General features: G+C 41.7%; 1 protein-coding gene across 2 annotated transcripts in view; it reads left to right on the forward strand.

Moving 5' to 3' along the window:
- The window catches only part of ARHGAP8 (Rho GTPase activating protein 8), an 86,272-nt gene that overhangs the window by 42,463 nt on the left and 21,312 nt on the right, over positions 1–22,497 (forward strand). For both annotated transcript variants that reach the window (XM_032804771.2, XM_032804772.2), the window contains 3 exons: positions 1,082–1,180; positions 2,069–2,179; positions 16,779–16,852. In XM_032804771.2, coding sequence (XP_032660662.2) covers positions 1,082–1,180; positions 2,069–2,179; positions 16,779–16,852 — 284 coding nt within the window. The remainder of the gene's footprint in view (positions 1–1,081; positions 1,181–2,068; positions 2,180–16,778; positions 16,853–22,497) is intronic.

Here is a 22,497-nt window from a genome sequence, read left to right on the forward strand (position 1 = left end):
TAGAATCATAGACCATATTGGAAAAACTTGCTGAAAAGCCCAAATGAGATGGTACACATTCAGGCTGAAATCTGTTCATGTTGCAAAACTACTTCCCTGCTAACAAAACCTAGCACTTTCTTTTAATTAATACCTTCTAAATTACAGTATTAACTTTTTTTAATTCACGCTTTCTTCCAGTAGAGGGAGCTTGTGTACATATGTTGGATGACTGGGCAACGAGCCAGTTACTGCAAGAGTATTGGTCTCCCAGTTCTCTTGAGTAACTTATAGAAAGAAAAGAGAAGTGTGTGTTTTTTATCACATTTCTGTTGATGCTTTAATTTTTATTACAAGACAGATTTTGTTTTACAGAAAAAGAGGCTTATTTCAGAGGATGTTGATGTATTTTAAATCATACTTAGAACGCCCAAGTCAGTAAATGGGCCTTTACAGACTAAATTGTCAGCTTTGCCTAGCAATATTTCGTGACACAATTTTGGGAGTCCCATTTTATGATTCCTTAAAGGGGTCTGATTTTTCACAACACGTCTTTGAAAATCAAGCCTTTTTAAGGTGTCTACAGCTAAGCATCCAAAAGTTGAGATGCCCAAAATCAATAGTCATTCTTGGAAAATGTAAGCCTTCCATTTATTGGATTATAATATCTACTGTCCTGCTATTTTCTCTTTCAATAGAGAGCAAGATTAAAGTGACACATACATGTTTTTCTATCAGCAATGTGGCATTCTTTCCAGAAGTTTACATAAAAAAGTGTTCTATCATATTCCTTTTCAAAAAGTTTTCTAGCCCCATACGAAAGCTGTTATTCAGCAGTTCTCACACTAATGTTTTCCATATCTATGCAAATCGCAAAACATTCAGATGGAGGTGAGTTATTTTTTTATTCAAATCAGACTCTCAGAAATGCACTGTGTATGTTTGATCATGTGAAAATGAAATACATCTTGTGTCTCCAGCTGCTTCAGTTATAGTTTAATTTTGAGTTTCATTTGCACTTACATTCTGTAATAGAAAACAAACCTTTCATTGATGTTCCTGCCATGCTGATTGTGTTCTTTTTTCCCACTATTTTGTTTAGTCATAAGTTTGGGAAAAAGATCACCTATTTGAACTATTTAAGTGACCTGAGAGAGCATCTCAAATATGACCAGCTTAATATCCCTGAAGATGTTATTCGGTATGTTGCAAGTTAATAACATATCCTGTGATACATGTTCTGAAATGGAGAGTTGTGTAATATTCTTTGTTTTTGAAATAAGATCTAATCTAATTTCTATAACAATTAAAAGCCAAATTTGCTATTTGTCCTTGCCTAGATTTGGCTCTGAAAACTGCATTGTCAGCAAAGACATCCTGTAAAGATGTTGAATGTTTACAAAAGAGAACATTGTACAGTTCTCTACAGGTTTGGAATATCCTCTTAACCTCAGATCCAAAAGTATTTTCTTAATGTAATTGTAGTCACTGTGTCTTCATTAACAAAACCTTGCCATATGTCATTACTGCTTATGAATAGTGCATACAATTTACTTATTGTATATGTGCATAATGCTGTTTATTGAGAAGAAAAAAAATCTCACCTATTACTCTTTAGTGTATTGACAGAAGGTGATTTTATGTCACTGCTGAGTAAAAATAACTGGAAGCTTTTTATTATGAGTGTTACTGCTGTGTGGGGTTTTTGGACACCTTTGTATAAATGTGTAATAACAAAAAGCATAGTACAGCTCTGCGTTTATAAAAAGGGTTGCGTGAGGGGGTTGTGCTTCCGAGCAGCAACTGTGGTTGAATTTTGCTTTTAAATTATAAGACTGTTCCTATCTCTTGGACATGTTTATTACTATATTTTATTGATTGAAGCAAAACAGCTCTTTCATGTGTTACTTAATGATTCTCCCACCAATGCTTTCACAGGTCTCACAAATACTAAAATTAAAACTCACTGGAGGTATTTGTGGTCTTACAGAAAATCAGCATTGTGAGAAATAGGAGTGATCATGCAATCAGTGTGTGCTGTAGTTTCACTCTTGATACGTACAAAGTCAGTGATTTTTGTTGTTTTCAGACATGATCAAAATCTTCGGGATAAACAGAAGGGGAGACCACCACCTTTAGCTAAGCTTCCTCCACCAAGACCTCCTCTTCCTACCCAGCAATTTGGGGTCAGCCTACAATAGTAAGATTTCTTTGCTCATACCTCTGAAATAAACTCTGGAAAGTACTGTATCACCGTGGATTCACATCACACAAAATCTGGAAATTAATTTACCACCATGGTTTTTTTCCTCTCTCTATATTCTATGTCTCTCTTTAATAACAGTGAAAGCTGGTACCTTGTAAGGCCAAACAATAACATCTGGTGAATTCATGGCATTGGGTAAGTCTACACTGGGGGGAAAAAAAAAAACCTGCAGCAGCAAGTCTACAGATTTAGGCTGATGGGGCTTGCGCTATGGTGCTAAAAATAGCAGTGTAGATGTTCCCACTTGGGCTGAAGCTCCAGTGCTAAGACTTACCCACTTCACCAAGTTTCAGAGCCTGAGCTGCAGCCCAAGTCGGAATGTCTACTCTGCTCTTTTTAGCACTGTAACATAAGCCCGGGTCTTTAGGCCCCAGCTCTGAGACTTACTGCCAGGGGTGGGCTTTTTGCAATGTAGACATACCCCTAGAGCCCTTGGGAGCTCCATGATATGCCTACAGTAACTTGTGCAAGCCTAGATGTTATGTAACTCTTCAAGTGCTGGTCCCTGTGTGTATTCTACTGTAGGGTATGCATGTGCTCCATGTGTCTGAAACTGGAAATATCTTGTATGTAGTGTCTGTTGGTCTGTGCTTGCACCCTTGTTCTCCTTAAACTCCATACTGGTGGTATAGGGGGTTGTGTGGACCAGCCGTCTCTCCAGTTCCTTCCTAACACCTGTGATCTTTCTTGGGGAGTCCAGAAGTGTAAGTTACCCTATCACTCTTCTGCCTTAGCAAAATAAGAATTTGTTGGTGCTGCACTGTGCGACAACTCTCTGCAATCCCAGTCTGCTAGCCTGCCAAACAAACTCCTTAGCACTCTGCCAGTCCTAACTTTGCCTTGCAGATAAACCCTTGGTGTTCTTCAGCTCCAAAACTGTCCAGAAGCATCTCCTTGCAGCTGTCAGTCCCTGTCACTGAATACCCACAGAAATACAAGTCTGCCATGTCCAGAGAGAGAATACTCCCAAGCTTGTTGATGCAGCTAAGGATGCATACCTCATTTTACTGTAACAGCACTGAAATTAATTTATAATAAAACAAGAATAGATTTATTAATAAAGAACAGAGATTTAAGTGACAACTAATCAGAGATAATAGAAACAGAAAATGGCTACAAATAATGCAAAAGTATAACACACTTCTAAGAGATTTCATATAACCTTAGCAGTCTCAAAGCTATGTCTAAAGCAGTTTTCTCACCTATAGCTGCTTCTCAGCATCACCAGCCCACATGGTTGGGGATCCAACATTCACAGATGCGAAGACCCTGACCTCTTTGTGCCCTCAGTGATGGATAAGAAGATGCCTTTTTGCTTTTCCTTCTGTTCCCCAAAGTTAATTATCTTGGTCCTGAGTTGCCATGCTGTTTCCTTTGCTTCCTGATAACTGATATTTACCTCAGATGCAAATGAACGGCTCATTGTCTCTGGCATTACCATGCTGGCCAGCTATGATTTTTATGAACTATTCAAAGTTCCTAGACTTTGAAGAGAAACTTCCTCAAAAGCACATGGCTCAATTTCAAGTCCTTATTGATGAGGGCAAGTTGGTGGCCAGAAGTTCACTATAAGCCATACCTGATGTTGCTGACATAGTGATGTGTTATGAGATTCCCAAGAAAGACTCAAAATACGGTAGCAGATTTGCTCTATGATGAAAGTAAACTCTTAAGCAAAAAGATAAGTCTGTGCATTTGTTAAAAGACTCTCTCAGGCAACCCTCCATTCTCTGGGTACATATAAACACCAGCCCAGAAGAGGAAACACCACGAGTAGCTGTATAAGCCCATGCCCTTGCCACAGCCCTTCTACCACCAATGAACTTATGACTTGCATCATAAAGAACAGGGAGTGCAAAAACCTAGGTACATGGCTGCATCCACCCAACTTCTCCCCCACCCCCGCCCAACGAAAGGATACTTTTGATGAGGTGCTTGGGAACTGCAAATCCATGTTGATGTCCTCTCCACCCAATTCCAGTGTCCACTTTGGCAGCTGTCCAGCACACTTTCCCTGCAACTGGAGGGAGATAACGGACAAATGAGTGCTATCATCCATTCAGGCTATACCAGCAAGTTCCTCACCCCTTCATAAAAACCCTTTCCTGTCTTCCTTCAGGGACCACTGTTATGAAGTGATTTGCCTTGAGGAGGTAGAATCTCTCCTTCACCATGGTGCAGTAGAGCAGATGCCACCTCAATATCAAGGAAACAAGTTCTATTTGAAATAGGTCCTGATTCCCAAGAAAAAGAGAGGTGGAAACCCATTCTCAACTTGTGACAGCTCAGCGTGTTTCTTCACAAGCTGAAATTCCACATAGTCATACTGGCATCTAGAATTTCATCTCTGGACAAAGACACATGGGTCACATCTCTCAACATGAAAGATGCATACTTTCTTGTGAACATTCACCATTCCCACAGATGATTCCTCAGATTTATGGTAGCACATGAGCATTACCAATACAGGTGCTTCCATTCAATATAGCAACAGCATTCAGGGTCTTTACAAAAGTGTTTTCAATAGTAGCAGCATAGGTCAGATGCAACATCACCACTATGTTGCTGTCTGTAAAGGACTGGCTTCTGATGGTATGTTGTGTCTGGAAGTCCTGGCTTTGATTTCATCACCACTTCATCTCCCAGCATCCTTGGGAATCCAAGCTGACTAACTTAAACTATAGAATTCATAGGTAGGTGCAACTCTGGACTTGGTCAAGGCAAGAGCTTACTTCTCTGTGGTCAGATTTCACCCCATGAGTAATCTGATAAAATAGATTATGGACAGTATGTACCTCATGCTGCTGGCACACATGGCATCGTATCCTTCTATGACACCTTTTGCCAGGCTCCACCTCCATTGCTTGAAAGCTTGGCTCTGAACGGTATATATTCCAAGCAGACACAGCATGAACACAGTTGTGACTGTGACTTGAGTGGCTTCCCACCCAAGGTGAAAGCCTCACTAATGTGGCAGAAGAATGTGAGAGTTGGAGTTCTTCCCACACACCGGAGAAAACAGTTTCAGATGCCTCCCTGATAGGGTCGGGGGGAACAGCATGGATGTTCACACACCCACAAAGGCATTTGCATACTTTGTGGAAACAGATTGCATATAAATCTTCTGGTGCTAAGAAAAGTCAGAAAAGCCTGCAAAGTGTTTTTACCACTCATATGATCCCGACATGTCCTGGTAATATCAGATGACCTAACAACTGTCTTTTATGTAAACAAGCAGGGAGAAGTGAAGGTATATCTAGAACCACATCACCCTGTGAGCAGTCTACTTACCGGGTGCCCATAATTCACCAGCAGACAGCCTCAGCACATATTTTGCCACCGATCACAAATGGAAGCTACACTACACAGTGGTGGATGCTATCTTTGCTCAATGTGGAACCCATACTTGGGAACTGTTCGCATCCAAGACAAACAGGAAATGTGATACTTTCTGTTCCATGGGAGTTGAGGACTAGGTTTCCAAGCCCAGTGTTCTTCTGCTGTCCTGGAATGGCCATGTGAGAGATGCCTTTTCTCCCATCCTGTTAACACCTCGAGTTCTGGAAAAGATCTGGTGAGACAGAGCCCTAATCATCCTAATTGCTCCCAAGTGGCCCAAACAGCACTGGTTTTCAAGCTTTCTACAGATGTCAAGCCATCTACCCACTAGCATTCCATCCTTCCCAAATCTATTGACCCAGAAGAATGACAAGCTCAAACATCTCAACCTGGACTCTCTTCATCTCAATTTGGTATTTGGCTGGATATCAGATGTAGAGCCCCTGAGCTCGGAAGCAGCTGAAGCTGTTCTTAGTAATAGCAGAAAAGATAACACTTCCTGGTGGAATCTAGCCAAGTGGAAATGTTTCTTGATCTGGCCCAGCAAAACCCATGCTTCCAGAGACAGCAGGTATTCCAGCTATTTTGAATTATCTCCTGGCTTTCAAGATGAGAGTCTCTCTCTCTCTCTCTGAGCTCGCTTCAAGTCCATCTAGCAGCAATCAACACGTCACCCACCGATTGAAGGCTAATCCATCTTCACTCATCCGTTGACAACTTGCTTTCTGAAAGGTGTGATTAGAACCTTTCCCTCAATCATAGAATTGTAGGACTGGAAGGGACCTCAGGAGGTCATCTAGTCCACTCCCCTGCTCTCATGGCAGGACTGAGTATTATCTAGACCATCCCTGACAGGTGTTTGTCCAACCTTCTCTTAAAAATATCCAGTGATGGAGATTCCACAACCTTCCTAGGCAATTTAATGAACCATTCATGTCTGAATTCAATTCAGATCACTCAGACTAGTCACGTTCAAGTACACAAGGATATTTATCCCAACTGTTAGCCAAACCCCCATCAAAGAAGTGATTCTTGCAAGTGAAATGGTGCCATATAAAAATTAAAAACAAAACAACAAAACCTCTACACATTCTAAATGAGAAATAAATGTATCAATTTAAATTGGATTTATGGAGAAAGGTAAACTAATGAGGAGGAATAATGACACTTAATGGGAGCCTTAGCAAACGTAAAACTGAAAATTATCAAATTTGCCTCAGTGTCTTCATGAGCAAGCTGCTCTTATTCATTCTGTCTCCTCTTATGATTACTGTAACCTGCATCCACAATCTGTTAGTGATCTCACATTTCTCTTGCAAAGTGGCAGGTTGCAAGTCTTTGTCTCACGAGGCGAGATTGTTCATTTTCTTAGGAGATAAACAGAGAGAAAGTAGTTTTACAATCGTGTAGCAAATAGGAATGCACATCTACTGACAGCAGAGTGACTTCGTGGCTACTGTGCTTGTGAATTATTCCATCACGGGATTTCAGCAGGCAACTGCAGAGTTGCACCTTGTATTGGAACTTAGAGGGACAGTGCACTTGGGCCACTGTTCTGCACTTGATAGTGTGTGGACTGCTGCACTCACATGCAGCCACAGTGAAGTACATAGTGCACAGGCAGACTGCCTGTGCACTATCATTTGCAAGATCAGAGTCACAAACCGAGCTGGATTTTTAGCAGCAAATCCCGAAGTCTTTACTCAGGCAAAACTCTAATTGAAACTAGCAGGGGCCCCCAAGAGAATGAGTGAGGCTCCTGGCCCCGACTCCACCCCCGCCCCTCTTCCGGACCCTCAGCACATCCAGGAGCATCCCTGAACAGCAGTACAGCGTGGCTTCGGCAGGGCCTGAGTTCCGCCCTGGTCAGAGCTGCGTGGTAAGGGGCGGGGATGGGAGCTCAGACCCCGCTAGAGCTTGCAGCCCCACCCCCTTACCACGCAGCTCTGAGCAGGGCGGAGCTCAGAAGCCTTGTCGGTGCACCACTGTTCAGGGATGGTCCTGGATGCGGTGCACTGAGGCGCTCCGGGTGAGGGGGGAGCCAGGGGTAAGTGGCCAGGGGGGGGATTGGATAAGGGGCAGGGACGGGGGAAAGGTTGGGAGGGCGGTCAGGGGACAGGGAACAGGGGGGTGGATCATGGGCATTCCGGGGTCTGTCAGGACTCAGCGAGGGGGTGGATAGGGGCTGAAGCAGTCAGGAACAGGGAGCAGGGGTGGGGTCCCGGGGTGGTGTTGGAGGGTCTCTGGGAGACAGTGAGGGGGCAAAGAGCAGGATGGGTCGGGGATTCTGAGGGGGGCAGGAAGTGGGTGGAGGTCAGATAGAGAGCAGGGCCAGGCTGTTTGGGAGGCACAGCCTTCCCTACCCTAAAGCTCATTCAGCAGTTTGAGGCTTGCAGAAGAGCCAAACTGTTAGCTTTTCCATTAGGGCTACCATCCCTTTCACTTCTCAAATGCCAAATTACAGTTTATATTCAATTTCAGTGCCATAGGGAGATTCAGGTCAGAGGAGGATAGCTTCATTTAAAATTAGTCACTGAGAGAGGGATCACATGAGAAGAGCAATATCCCACACCACCTACCTCCTTCCCAACTCTACCAAGGGAGACCCCCCACACACACATTCCCTGAGGCTTCAGAGGGGTTCAATGGTTCTCAAACTTTTGTTCTGGTGACCCCTTTCACATACCAAACCTCTGAGTGCGAGCCCCCCACCCCCATTATAAAGTGAAAACACTTTTTTATATATTTATAAATGCTGGAGGCAAAGAGGGGTTTGAGGTGGAGGCTGACAGCTCGTGAACCTCAGTAATAAGCCTGTGACCCCCTGAGGGGTCCTGACCCCCAGTTTGAGAACCCCGGATTAATTTAATTTTAGCACCCTGTGTCCATTCACATTCATGTGCTATTTTGAGCATGTCAATTTTCACAACGTAGGCTCATCCCAGATTCTGGAACAAGATCAAATGCTCAGTTCGTGGAGTATGTACATAACCTATACTAAAGACAAACCCACAGTAACCGTCTCCAGTTTGTGAGGGACCCCATGGAGCCAGTCTCTAGGAAACAGCTAAATGCATGGAGGTTAAGTCCATTAATGGCTATTAGCCATGATGGGTAAGGAATGGTGTCCCTAGTCTCAGTTTGTCAGAGGTGGAGATGGATGGCAGGGGAGAAATCACTTGATCATTACCTGTTAGGTTCACTCCCTCTGGGGCACTTGGCATTGAGCATTGTCGGTAGACAGGATACTGGGCTGGATGGACTTTTAGTTTGACCCAATATGGCTGTTCTTATGTTCTAACCTAAATGAACCCAAAGTTATGGAGACAGATATGAGTCAAGGAAGCCAGCAGAGTATCAGAAACCTGGAAAAATCTCTGACTGGATAGGCTCAGGCATTTGGTCACAAGCTGAGGTGATACAAAAGTTTTGGATTTTTTTGAAGCAGAATTTTTTATTGTTTCTTTAAACAATCAAAAACAGCAAGCAGCAAATATTTGGCCACACACTTCTGAAACCCCAAACCATATTCAAGTTTTGGCAAACTAATTTCCGCTTTTCAATTTAAAAAAACAACAAATTTTGAAGGAGAGCAGACATTGTCTGCTTTTTAAAACCCCCTAGTTTTCGATCCAAAAACAGTTTTGATGGAAAATATTTGTCCAACCGTTTTAATGAGCTTTAGTGCCTTTTAGCACTAGCTGATTCTGAGTGACACCTTGTAAAGAAGTTTTCTCAAAACTGGGTTTGTGCCAAGTTGAGGAAGGTTTATTTTTCCCAGGGCTGCCCATGGGGGGGAGCAAGTGGGGCAATTTGCCTGGGCTCTGCAGGGGCCCCCATGAGAATATAGTATTGCAATTATTTTTATGGAAGGGGCCCCCAAAATTGCTTTGCCCCAGGCTCCCTGAATCCTCTGGGCGGCCCTGGAAACTAGAGGTTGGTTTGTCATCCTACAGTAAGGGAAAACATCCTTCCCTCAGTTACAACAATGTAAATCAGATATAAACTCTTCAGTGGAGTGTAGCTGAGAGCACCCACTCTATATTCACAGGCATTGGTTATATGATTGTAGTAGAAGTATATTTTGTTCCAGTCCAACAGCACTCATATTGTCAGAGGTATACATGAGGCTAGAGCGTACTGAAGGGAAGCCGCTCATGTTAAAGTTTGTACTAAAAACATTTATAGGCTGGAGGATGGAGTTTATAAGCTTGAGGTTCCAAGATGCTGACTTAACCAGTCAATAAGAATCCTGTATACTGTTTAATAGTGAAGGGATTTTCCTTAGTTCACTGTTGGTTAATTCTGCTCTCATTGGAGATAATGGTAACATTCTCACTGACTTCACTGGAAACTGAGTTAAGTCAACGCTGAGAACAGGGCCAGCTCCAGGCCACAGTGCGCCAAGCGCATGCTTGGGGCGGCACGCCGTGGGGGGCACTCTGCCGGTTGCCAGGACAGCGGCAGGTGGCTCCGGTGGACATCCCGCAGGCGTGCCTGCGGGGGGTCCGCTGGTCCCGCGGCTCCGGTGGAGCATCCGCAGGCACGCCTGCAGGAGGTCCACCGGAGCCGCAGGACAACCGGACCCCCCGCAGGGAAGCCTGCGGGAGGTCCAGCAGAGCCGCAGGACTGGCGAGCGGCAGAGTGCCCCCCGCGGCATGCTGCCGTGCTTGGGGCGGCGAAATTGCTAGAGCCTGCCCTGGCTGAGAATCTCACCTTAAAAATCATAAATGCAAGGGCCCTGCTTTATAATGTTAACATTTATCTCAGGCTGACATTTCATATTGGTTCTGTCTCCTAGCAATCAGGGTGCCCAGAGTTGTAATGAAAACTTGGATATCTAAAAATGACAAGCATTGATTCAGGGTCCCTCACTGTTATCTCAAATGGCAGGTGAAGAAGTATTTTGTTTCAAGTGGCGGGGAGAGAGTTGGAGGAGATGCTCACATGGGTTACTGATGCAGGTCTGGGGTAGTTCGTTTTCTTAGAAGAGTTCATTAGGCCATGCAGAGGTTTTTAACATCGTAGGCCAGGATTTTCAAAAGAGCCTACAGGAATTAGGCAGCTAAATCCCATTGAAAATTACTGGGAATTTAGGGCCTAACCCTCTTAGGCTTCTTTGAAATCCCAGACATAGTGAATTGGGCTTAATTTACAAGTGAGGTGAAGACCTTATTATCAACTTATTTTATAGCTCTTCATCCTTATGCTGTCCTCAGTGGCCACAGTCCTGTTTCTGAATATTAAATTGGTACACTCAACCTGTTTAAGCAGCAAAATCTCTCTCTCCTTTAAGGAGAAATGTAATCTTCATGAAGATTCCCTGGGAGGATTGCAGGAGAGAAGGAGAAAAAACAGACTTTGAATCTGTTGAGATTCAGTGATGTGTGGTTATATAAAGATTTTATTGGCATGAGTTAAGGATCACCATATTATTCATGAAGACCACAGAAAGAAAAAGTTATACAGGGCATTCCAGATGAGTTCCAATAAAACTTTTATACCATTCCACACTCTTAGGTATTTTGTTTATGCCACATATTTTACAGAACTGCTATTTTAGACATTTTTAAGGAGTTTTAAAAATTTTATTGGTGCCACTTTTTGTAGCATTCTGTCCTTAACTGCAGGCTGCCTTCATTTTGTGTGTCTAGCTGCATAGATGGAGAGACTTTTCCCCTCAAAAAAAAAAAAAAAAAAAAAAAAAAAAAGATGACAACGATGACCTTTACAAGTTATACTATTATTTCATCTAAATAACTTTGCTAGAAATCAAGATGTGGACAGTGGAAAGGAAGGAGTTGAGGCACAACTGAGAGGGGAACTGATGACTGGACTGGTATATTGGATGACTTCACTTATTTCCTCACTTCTTACAGTTTGGGTTGGTGCTGCCTGGAAACTTTAAGTCAAACTTGTGCTTCGTGCTCTGTAAGTGGAAAGAATATGAAGTAGGTCTTTGGCCCAAGGAATTTACAATCTGCTTAATGTCCCGATCCTGCAAATGACATTCAGCAAGGCTCCATGAAAGTGCAGAGATCTGTCTGCATGAGTCATAAATGGGATCAGGGCCTACAGGTAGTAACCATTTTTAAAGGGACATAGTCAATCTATTTATCCCTTCTGCCCTCCGCCACCCACAATTTAAAATAACCCCATATAGCATCTCTGAGGATTTATGTATGAGAGGAGGGGTGGTCAGTGTACTAGACTGGGACTCAGGAGATATTGCTCAATTCCTGGCTCTAGGGTGACCAGACAGCAAGTAGGAAAAATCGGGACAGAGGTAGGGGGGGTAATATGCACCTATATAAGACAAAACCTCAAATATCCGGACTGTCCCTATAAAATCGGGACATCTGGTCACCCTACTTGGCTCTGACGTAGACTTCTCATTCAGGCCCTGATTCAGGCAGAGCCCTTAAGCACATGTTCAACTTTAATTTACTTTGTGGGACAGAAGCAGGTGCTGCAATTTAAACACATGCTTAAGAGTTCTGCTTAATCAGGGCCTTAATCTCTACTCGCTTCAGTTTCCCATCTGTGAAATGGAGATGATAATATTGAAACTGTAAACTCTTTGGGGCAAGAGCTCTCATCAACTGTCTAGCACAAGGGGGCCCTGAACTTGCTTTGGACCCAGAGACACTACTGTAGCACAAATAATAAATAGTGTTAATAAATACATTTAAAAATCATCCAGAAGTGCTGCATGGAATTTCCTTAGAATCTGGGGCATTGAGGGACTAAAAAGATTGACCATTTCCCTTTAAAAATGGCTACCATGTTTAGGCAGATTGTAAGATCCTTGGAGCAGAGACCTACTTTATACTCATTTATGCCTATACAGCACAAAATACTCTGTCACTGTGTGATAAAGAATATCATATCAATTGAATTTCTAGTATATAGGCCAGATTGTTCTGGAGCCAAATTCTATCTATTTCTTTAATCTAAAACAACACTAAAGGTTTCAAATTCTGTTTAAAAAAAAGTTGTCCTTTTGAAAACATAGACTGAATTAAGCAGTAAGTTGATAATTAACTTCATGCATTTCATCATATAGAAGAGTTGTCCCCTTCCAGAATGTTTTTTGTCCATGCTTTGTTTTGAACACTAATTTATTGAGAGGTGAGGCCCCAACTCAAAGTCGATACCACTCACATGTTCAAAGTTAAGCATGAGCTTAAGTAACTTGCTGAACTGGCTTCTTTATGCTCAGATAAAGTGGGCACTGAGTATTGTGGGACATAAAGACCTGCTGTTACTCATCATTAAGTTATCATATTTATAAATCCAGGAATTTCAAATAATATCCACATACAGTACACAAGAATAACTATACAAAACAGAACATATTTTCCGTTCATTCACCTAGCTGACCTCCACAATATAATATAGATAGACACGGATATTGGTTATGCAGAACTATTAGCACTCCCTCAGTTTAAATGAAAAGAGGCAGCATCGCTGTTGCTATTCCAAAAGAAACCATCTTTGAAGATTTTATTAAAATACAATGCAAGAAAATAAAAACCAAGGCATCTTCATCTTATACTGATCTGATGAATACAATTGTAATGCATGAATGAGGTTCCAATTTTCAACACTTAATTTAAAAAATCACAACATGTGCCAGGCTGTGGCATTGTCCTGTGGCGTACACGCTGCAAGCTCCTGTAAACTCCTGTTGCTCCACTTTATTGCCTTTGTAATCAAGGAACACCACAGCTGAGCTCCAGTGCACAGCACAGTGTTGACCTTGGCTAGTTATTGGCATCATTCTCAATTGTCTCCATTTGGCATTAAAAATCTTGTTGTGGAAAGGGAGGAAAATGCTTAGTTCATCTAATGATTGCCGTGGCTGGGGCAAGAGAAGAGGGGAAATGCAGGAATTGCAACAATCGCACAGCTTCAGCTTGTTTTTAAACACTGAACCATTATCAAACATTTCAGGATGCTTTCATTTTTGCTGTAATCTTTCTTGTTTGTGTATGCAGTGCATGTGCGACCAGGAGGAAAGAAAAATTCTAAACTGAATCTCAGCATGTCATAGAGGGGGAAAAATGAAAAGGAGAGAGAGAGAGATTATCAACCAAGAATACTTAATGGTGGTTGAGAACAATGTTCAGCACCTTAAGTGAGTTATCACTAGTCCAAAAACTAGAACTGAATCATTCAACATGTAACATGCTGCACTAACTAATAATAGAGTCTGCTCCAGAAAATACTTTCCCTGACTAGTGTGTGAGTATGTGTTAGAACTGATCCGTTTAAAACTGGCATATTGTTATAATATGATGCAGTTATAATATGAAACTATTCCTCTGTATTGCTAGTATTTAAACAGGAAGTGTAAGATATCTTTTATTCCAAAATGCCAGTAGTAATTGCTGCTCTTCACATATGCACTGTCAGCCATACAGCACAAATCCTATGACCGTGAAATTGACCATAATGAACCGTGAATTTGATAGGGCCCTACTTATGACAGTGTCATGTGGAAAGGTCAGAAGCCTCACTAAAACCAAGATATAGCATGACTACTCCCCCCCTACCCCGCAACTCTCCTCATCCAACCACTAGGCCAGTAACCCTGTCAAAGAAGGAAATTAGGTTGGTCTGGCATGGTTTGTTCTTGACAAATCCATGTTGGCTATCCCTTATTACCCTATTATCCCCCAGGTGCTTACAAACTGATAATTTAATAATTTGTTCCAGTGTCTTTCCAGGTATTGAAGTTAGGCTGACTGGTCTGTAATTCCCAGGATCCTCTTTGTCTCCACTTTTAAAGATAGGTACTATGTTTGCCTTCTCCAGTCCTGTAGGACCTCACCAGTCCTCCATGAGTTCTGAAAGATCCTCTCTAATGGTTCCAAGATTGCTTCAGCTCTCCCTTAAGTATCTGGGATCAATTTCATCAGGCCCTGACACCTTGAATACATCTAACTTGTATATATATTCTTTAACCTGTTCTTTCCTCATTCTGGCTTATGTTCCTTCCACCTTGTGGTTAACATTGTGTTAAGCATCTGATCACAATTAACCTTCTCAGTGAAGACCAAGGGCTGATCTACGCTGCCGCAGTAAATAGATCTAACTTACTCAACTTCAGTTATGTGAATAACTTAACTGAAGTCGACATAGTTAGATCCACTTACCGCGGTGGCTACACTATGCTGTGTCGATAGGGTAGTGTGTCCCATTGACTTCCCTTACGCTTCTCAGGGAGGCGCAGTACAAATCAATTTAGCATGTCTTCACCAGACCCACTAAATCAACACTCGCTGCATCAATTGCAGCTGTGCCGATCTACCAGTAAGTGTAGACATGCCGTAAAGCAAAATGGGCATTAAACTCTTCAGCCTTCTTTCCATTATTAGCTCTACTTCCCCTTTAAGTAGTTGATCTACTGTTTTCTTTGTTTTTCTTTTTTGCTCCTAAGTTATTTATAAAACCTCTTCTCATTGCCTTTTATGTCCCTTGCTGGACGTAATTCATTTTGTGCCACAGCCTTTCTGATTTTGTTTTTACTTTTTTGTGCTATTCTTTTGTACTTCTCCTTAGCAATTTGTTTCCATTTTCAGTAGGATTTCTCTTTTGATTTTCAGATTATTAAAGAACTCCTGATGCAGACATATTGGTCTGTTACTGTTCTTCCTATCTTTCCTTCGCACTGGGATAGTTTGCTGTTGTGCCTTTTAATATTGTCTCTTTGAGAAACAGCCAGCTCTCCTGAACTCCTTTTTCCCTTAGCTTTTGTTCCCATGGGACTTTACCTACCAGCTCTCAGAGTTTGTTAAATATACCTTAACTAATTTAATTCATTTATTTTTACAAAGTAACAAGCAAACCACATAGGTAGCGGGAGAGAAGAAATCATAATATATCTGAAATGAAAAAAGCATACCCCTCCACATGAGCTGTTCCAAATAATCATCGTGCTGGGAGGGTATGGCTTGATGCATGTGTGATCCTAGATGAACATCTTACATTTTCTGTGTATTAGCCACAGTGATTGCAATCTCTCAAAGATCATTAACACATTCACAGACCTCTACATTTCTTTTTCTTAGTGCTGAGGGTTTAATAGTAAACATGATTTTGATTTCAAATAGGGGAGACACAACTATGTATGTAAATATATGCCATGTTTAAACCTGCGATCTGCCCTTTTTGATTGTTGAGTGCTTTAAAACACTAGTGGAATGCTCAGCAAATACTGACCATCTTTTTGGTATCCTTTCAAAACCTGTCAAAGCCAAACATATTTTTCTGTTGTTTTTTTTTTTTAAGTAAAGGAGATAGTTGCAGAATTTTCTGATGCGTCTAGATCAAAAAAACGCTGTGTTTGATTTTAGCCTCAGCTGCTCACTCATGAAAGAGAGAGAGAGAGAGAAATCTCATTTCATGGGAATCATTCAGAGCATTAATAAACTCAACCTCACTGCATCACGTTGCCTTCAAAAATAAATAGTACAATATCCTTTTAATTATACATACACAGTAGCTTAAAAGGAGACAAACGACAAAGAAAAATCTACATAATAATAGCCCGCTAAACTTGCAGCATCCCTTGATCAAGACTTATTATAAAACGTTCACAGCAAACTCCTTCTCTGTCTGTCTTTAAGCCTTCCTAAAACCCTTCCACTAAGGACGTACAGCAAAATCCAATCAAAAACATCACCACTGTTGTTACTGCTGCATTGTTATAAGCCACCCTGCTGTGGCTTGCTAATCTAAGAGAACAATAACCAGAGTGAAAACAATCAAAAGTAGGGTAAAGTTAGTCTGGAATATCATTTTGTCTTCTTGTCCTTGACTCTGTTTCAGAACAGTAAACAGCACTTACTTATTACTCGGCATGAAGTGTGTGTGTGTGTGTGTGTGTGTGTGTGTAGATAGACAGACAGATATTTCTACCAGGAAAAAGGGCATTTAGGCGTGTCTCTTTATCTAAAACTTGAACTTTCTAGTTTCAATAGGGCATTGGTTTGGGCCGAGGTTAGCGTTAGAGCCTTGTGTGGGGAGGTTATTTTTTACAATTGTAGAAAAACTCTTGAGTGTGGTGCAGGCACCTGCTTAATGTATGTATAAAATGCATCTCTTTAGATTTATTTGGAGGCTACTCATTTCTCTTAATCTATAAATGTCATTTAAATGCAGTGGCACTTTTATTTTCTTCCAACAGTCTCAAGGACAAAAATAAAGGCCAACTAATCCCACCAGTAATGAAGCAAACTGTGTCCTACCTGAAAAGTAAAGGTGAGATCTGTTTTTTGTTTGGGGGTGGGTGGGGGAAAATATCTGCACAAGGGTATCATTATGACATTATACCGCTCTCAGGGCCCAATTCATCAGAGTTCATAAGCACATAACTAATTTGAAGCATATGCTTAGATCTCAAAGAAGCCAGTGGCCTCAATGAGAACCAAACATATGCTCAAGTGCTTTGCTGAATAGAGACCTCAATTGACAAAAACTCTGATAGGACTATTTTATTGTTACATTGTTGTCCCGTAAGAAAAAAACTTTTGTGGGTTTTTGGTTTTGTTTTTTGCTTTCAGGTGCAGGAAATGGCAAGTGAAAAAAGAATGCTTGAGATACACGTTCTCTCCCACATTGTGCCATTGATTTCTTTTTAAGTAAAACTCCCAGTAAAAATCAATGGGGAGTTCAGCTTTAAAAAAAAAAAAAAAAATCAATGTCATAAGAAACTCAGACTTGAAAAAAAAATCTACTTTACAGGAGTGAGCCTGCAGTCCTCACTCAGCAAAATATTCCCATTGGCATCAAAGTTCCTTTGACTGCAGGTCAGACCCTGCATTTATAGTATATAAAATGTATATCCGTTACCAAGTAAGGGCAGCGTTGTCAGTTGCCCTATACGCCCATGCAGGGAAATATGGGAGCATGAGATACCAACTACCCAAAAGGGTGGTATGTCCCTTCCCACACAGCTGGCCAAGGAGTTTGTGGGAGGAGTATCAGCCAGTGCAGCTGATCAACACAAAGAAGCAGCATTGTGTGACAGATACAAAGTTCATATAGTTTACTTTCCACTAGAGAAAAGGCAGTGGGGCAGACAGGGAGCAGTTTCTTACATTCAGAGCATTACATTTTGGTTCCTGGTCTGCTCCTGGTGCATTGCAACTGTGCACTTTCAGCCTTTACTTTTAATAATACTTCCATAGCACCTTTTGTCCAATGATCTCAGAGTTTCACAAACATGAATGAAGCCTCACAGCAGCCCTGTGGGGTAGATGCTGGTATCATCACTGTTTTATGGATGGTTAAACTCAGACATGGCATGGTTCAGTTACTTGCCCAAGGTCACATAGTCAGTCAGTGGAAGAAAAGGAAGGGAACCTAAGAGTCAAGATAAAAGCTGTGTGAAATAACAAAACATGGATAAATCCAAGTGAAAAAACACTAGCTTGGATTCTCTTTGGACTTAGCGTGCCAAAAGTTTCACTAAGGATGAGAAACCTTTTGAGTGGGTTTAGAAAAAACCTTGGCTGATTTTTGTTGGTTTGCTTTTTATGTTTTGTTTTGCTTCTGGTGGAAACCATATTCAGCTCTGTTTTAGCACCCAAAATAAGGCAGTTTTTTATCTGAGATTTCCTTTTTTTTTTTTTTTTTTTTTGTTGTTTGTTTTGATGGTACACCAGTACCAAGGATAACAGTAAGCATTCAGGGTATAAGTCACCCTTCTTCAGAAGTGGGCCCACACAAGGCCTATGCAGCATATACAAAAGGGCTGGCTCCAGGTATTCTGCTACCCCAAGTGGCAGTGGGGGAGCTGATCGGCAGCACTTCAGCGGCAGCTCAATCTCACCGCTCCATTCTTCGGCGGCAGTTCGGCAGCAAGTCCTTCATTCTCCCCTTCAGCGGCACTTCGGCAGCAGCTCAAAGAGGAAGAGAGGGACTGAGGGACCTGCCGCCAAATTCCCGCTGAAGACCCGGATGGAGTGCCGCCCCTTTGTATTGGCCGCCCCAAGCACCTGCTTCCTTAGCTGGTGCTTGGAGCCGGCCCTGATGTAAATTCCACCCTAGATTTTGAGCTGGCCTTCTGAATGGAGTGAATTTTACCCTGAGTATTCATGTTCATGGTCAGTGAGATTTGGTTTGAGTTTATTAGCTCATTTTAACCCAGAACTCAAATGATTCAAACCTGTTTAAACTGCCTCTGGAAAGGATCTGTACTAATCACTGCAAAGGAAAAAAAAAACCGCCTCTTGCACTATTGGTGACTCCCTGACTGAAATACTGGCTCCACTGAAGTCAATGACAGAACTCCCATTGACTTCTGGCGCCTGGGGATTGACCCATCATTTCTTGGTCTAATCAGGAGGCCATGTAGGCTAAAATTTAGTTTACTACACATTAAATAACAATCCATGTTGTAATCATACCTACAGTAAAATAATTCATTGGCATATTATCTATTTGTCCAAATGAGGGTGATAACGAATGAATATCTACTGCTGATTGGCAAGAAGTTGAATACAGCATCCATAAAGGTGTATAGAACAGTTGGCTCCTTTCCTCTCAAAGACATATGGATTGCCTTCAATCACCTGCAGTATCCAGAGGTCAAATAATGGAGAATGGGCCAATTCTGCTGTTAATACTAACCTCAGATCTTCAGTATGTGAGCACCTCTACTGGGGTTTTTAGTGAGACCCTTTGGATCCACTTGACGTCCACTTTTTGGATCCTCACTTAACTGTAAGCGAGAATAATGCTTCCAGGCCAAATTAGAAGATGGAACCATTACAAGTGTAACATGTGACAAATGTCCTATGGCTAGGTGTAGTTGTTCACGGCTAGGAATGTGTTCGGGGAAGGGAATAAGCAGCAACTTCAGACTATCTTTGTGATTGTAAATGGGTAGTTTATAATCTCCAGAAGCTATAGCGCATGTTCCAATACAGTACACCAACTACCATATGATGAAAGCAGTTAGCTCTACTCCGGACACATCCCACCATCAAGATTTTGACTGTTACTTTAGTTTAATACATTTAGGATGCTCGTTTCATACTAATCTTAATAGACTAAATCCCTCCTTCATATTACCCCACTGAAATGTGCCGAGTTAAACCAAGGATGAAGTTGTCTTGAATTATGACAAATTTATTGTCTTGAAACTAATTATAAAAATACAGTTCAATCAGTTAACATTTTCTGAGAGTTTTTGGCTGTGTTTTTGGCACAGTGCACACATGGACTTCATCTTGACTATCTTAGAGGTTCAGCAGGAAATGAAGGTACTGTAACCATGATTATCCTCTAACAATGTGTCTTTCCGTAACAATCTGCTGGGCAGATTTGGTACCATACCTCCTGTACTTCTTATTTTGTTTCTTTCTTGATGCTCTCTCTAGTTCACTGCTACACTGATCCTATGCTTTCCTGCCTCACCAACTGCTGAGTCTGGCCTAGATACCCTCTGTCTGCTATAGCAGCAACATGAAAAGCACAAAAGAAAAAGAGCAGGCTTTGAGTTTTCATTGTTGTGATGAGGAAAAGCACCGGGTCAGCCTTGTCATTACAAAGTCTTTTCCAGATGAAGTGATTTTGTTACCCGGTGGGCAGTAATAATCCTTGGGCTATCTCCAGACCACATCCTTTAATTTTTTTAAATTCTTTTGGCTAAAAAGCAACTCTAGTCCACCAGCTCGTTCAGCACGTTTTGCAGAGCCTGTGAAGGTTAGGGGTTAAGGGAGTGTGATGATGCTTCTTAATAAAAGTTCTCAGTCTGGATACATTCAGTTCCTCTGTAACTTTTTTCAAAGCTACATATTCTAGCCAAGCACTGGCAAGCCTAAGTACTTCTCCTTTTTCCTTTCTCTTTGTTCTGGTGTAGGCTCCAGGCACCTGCTGTGAGGATGGGCTTTCCCAGTGATCTGCTCTCCCCCACTTAAGCAGAGATCTGTTTAGGGCTGCCGTGTTTCCAACCGTAGGGAGTTCATTATGAACCATGTTTCTAAGAGAGAATGGTTTGTGAGTTGGGAAGTTTTCTGACGTCCGCAGCCTCCTAGCACATGCAATGCAGTCAAAGTGTTAACCAGTAGATGGTGAGCATGCACTTTTGCACCTGCTTAAAAGAGCATAGATCTCATTATACCTGCTGTTCACTACAATTTTAGTGCCCTGACTAAAGCTAGAGTCTCTCAAAGACTTCCTTTGACTTCAGTGAGCTTTAGATCAGGTATTTAGAATTTGGGGACCTCAGAGAGGCAGGTTGCCATCAACTTCTGGCAACCTCACAGAGTCTGGCTAGCAGTTCTTCCCTGCATGCACAGTGAAGGCTACAGTTCAGTCTCAGGCATAAAACCAATTGTGTCCAAGTCCATCTGGTTGGAATCCTGTCCTGGCTGACAAAATTCCTGTGGCAAAGCACATGCTAAGCAGAGCAGGAGGTAGCCCTGATGATCTTTTAGGGTGCTCCACCAAACCAGAACAAGTCTCCACCTCTTAAGCTGCAGCAGCCAGGCACTATGTAGAAGGGAGTCCAAACTCCCTTTTCACACAGAGAGACAAAGTAACCTTCATTAGCCTGAAGAGAGAGAATCCCAAAATGGCCTCCAAACTCAAATCTTGTTCTTCCACACCAATTATTGGGCTAACAAGGGATTGTATGTTGATAATCACTTAATAGGGATTGACAAATTCTTAGCTTTTAATCACACAGGAACTTTTTAAGGAATTCCTGCCTGAGGTGTCGTCATTATGCTAATAATGTTGTTAGTATTATTATCATTTAAATGTATATGTTTACTCATTGCCACCAATATCCCCAAAGATTTGCAGTTTGAAATACAGACACACACAAAATGGGAATGAAGTGGGAAATGCAGAGATTGGGACAACTTCTCACTTTAGGGCCTAACAGAGGTCATGAGTTTTTCATAATCCATGGATTTCAAGGCCCAAAGGGACCATTATGATCATCTAGTCTGATGTCATGCGGGACAAAGACCACTGAAATTCACCAAGTGAAGTCAACATCTAAGGTATAAAATTTAAGGGAAAAAGTTGTTCAGCAGAGCTAGCAGTTTCTTAAAGAGACAATGGTAAAGGCGCAACTGCAAACTATCACAATGCAAAGGAAATATAGGAAGAAGCCAATATAGCTCCATCAAGAGCTATTTAATGACTTGAAAATCAGAAAATAATACTATAGAAAGAGGAAACATGGACAAATTGCTAAGGAGGAGTACAAAAGAATAGCACAAACATGAAGGGACAAAATCAGAAAGGCTAAGGCACAAAATGAGTTACACCGAGCAAGGGACATAAAAGGCAATAAGAAGAGGTTCTTTAAATACCTTAGGAGCAAAAGAAAGACAAATGAAAATATAGGTCCCTTGCTCCTTTGTTATTAACTGATCACATCAAGAAGGCTGATGTCTTTAATACATATTTTGCTTCAGTCTTCACTAAAAAAGTTAGTGGTGACCAGATACTCAACTCAATTAATACTAAATAATAAGGAGGAAGGAAGTCGAGCCAAAATGAGTAAAGAACAGGTGAAAGAATATTTAGATAAGTTAGAAGGTGTCAGGAACTGATTAATTTCATCCTAGAGTGCTTGAGGGAAAGACTGAAGCAATCTTTGAACAGTTAGCAATTATCTTTGAGAATTCATGGAGGACAGGTGAGATCCCAAGAGGACTGGAGAACATAAGAATGGTCAGACCAGTGGTCCATCTAGCCCAATATCCTGTCTTCTGAGGCCTGGTCTACACTACGCGTTTAAATCGATTTAATGGCCGTTAAATCGATTTAACGCTGTACCCGTCCACACTACAACGCTCTTTATATCGATTTCTGTACTCCACCCCAACGAGAGAAGTAGCGCTAAATTCGATATTAACAGTTCGGATTACGGTTAGCGTGGA

The sequence above is a fragment of the Chelonoidis abingdonii genome, chromosome 1 (genome assembly GCF_003597395.2).
Source record: "Chelonoidis abingdonii isolate Lonesome George chromosome 1, CheloAbing_2.0, whole genome shotgun sequence".
In the NCBI taxonomy this organism is placed as follows: Eukaryota; Metazoa; Chordata; order Testudines; family Testudinidae; genus Chelonoidis; species Chelonoidis abingdonii.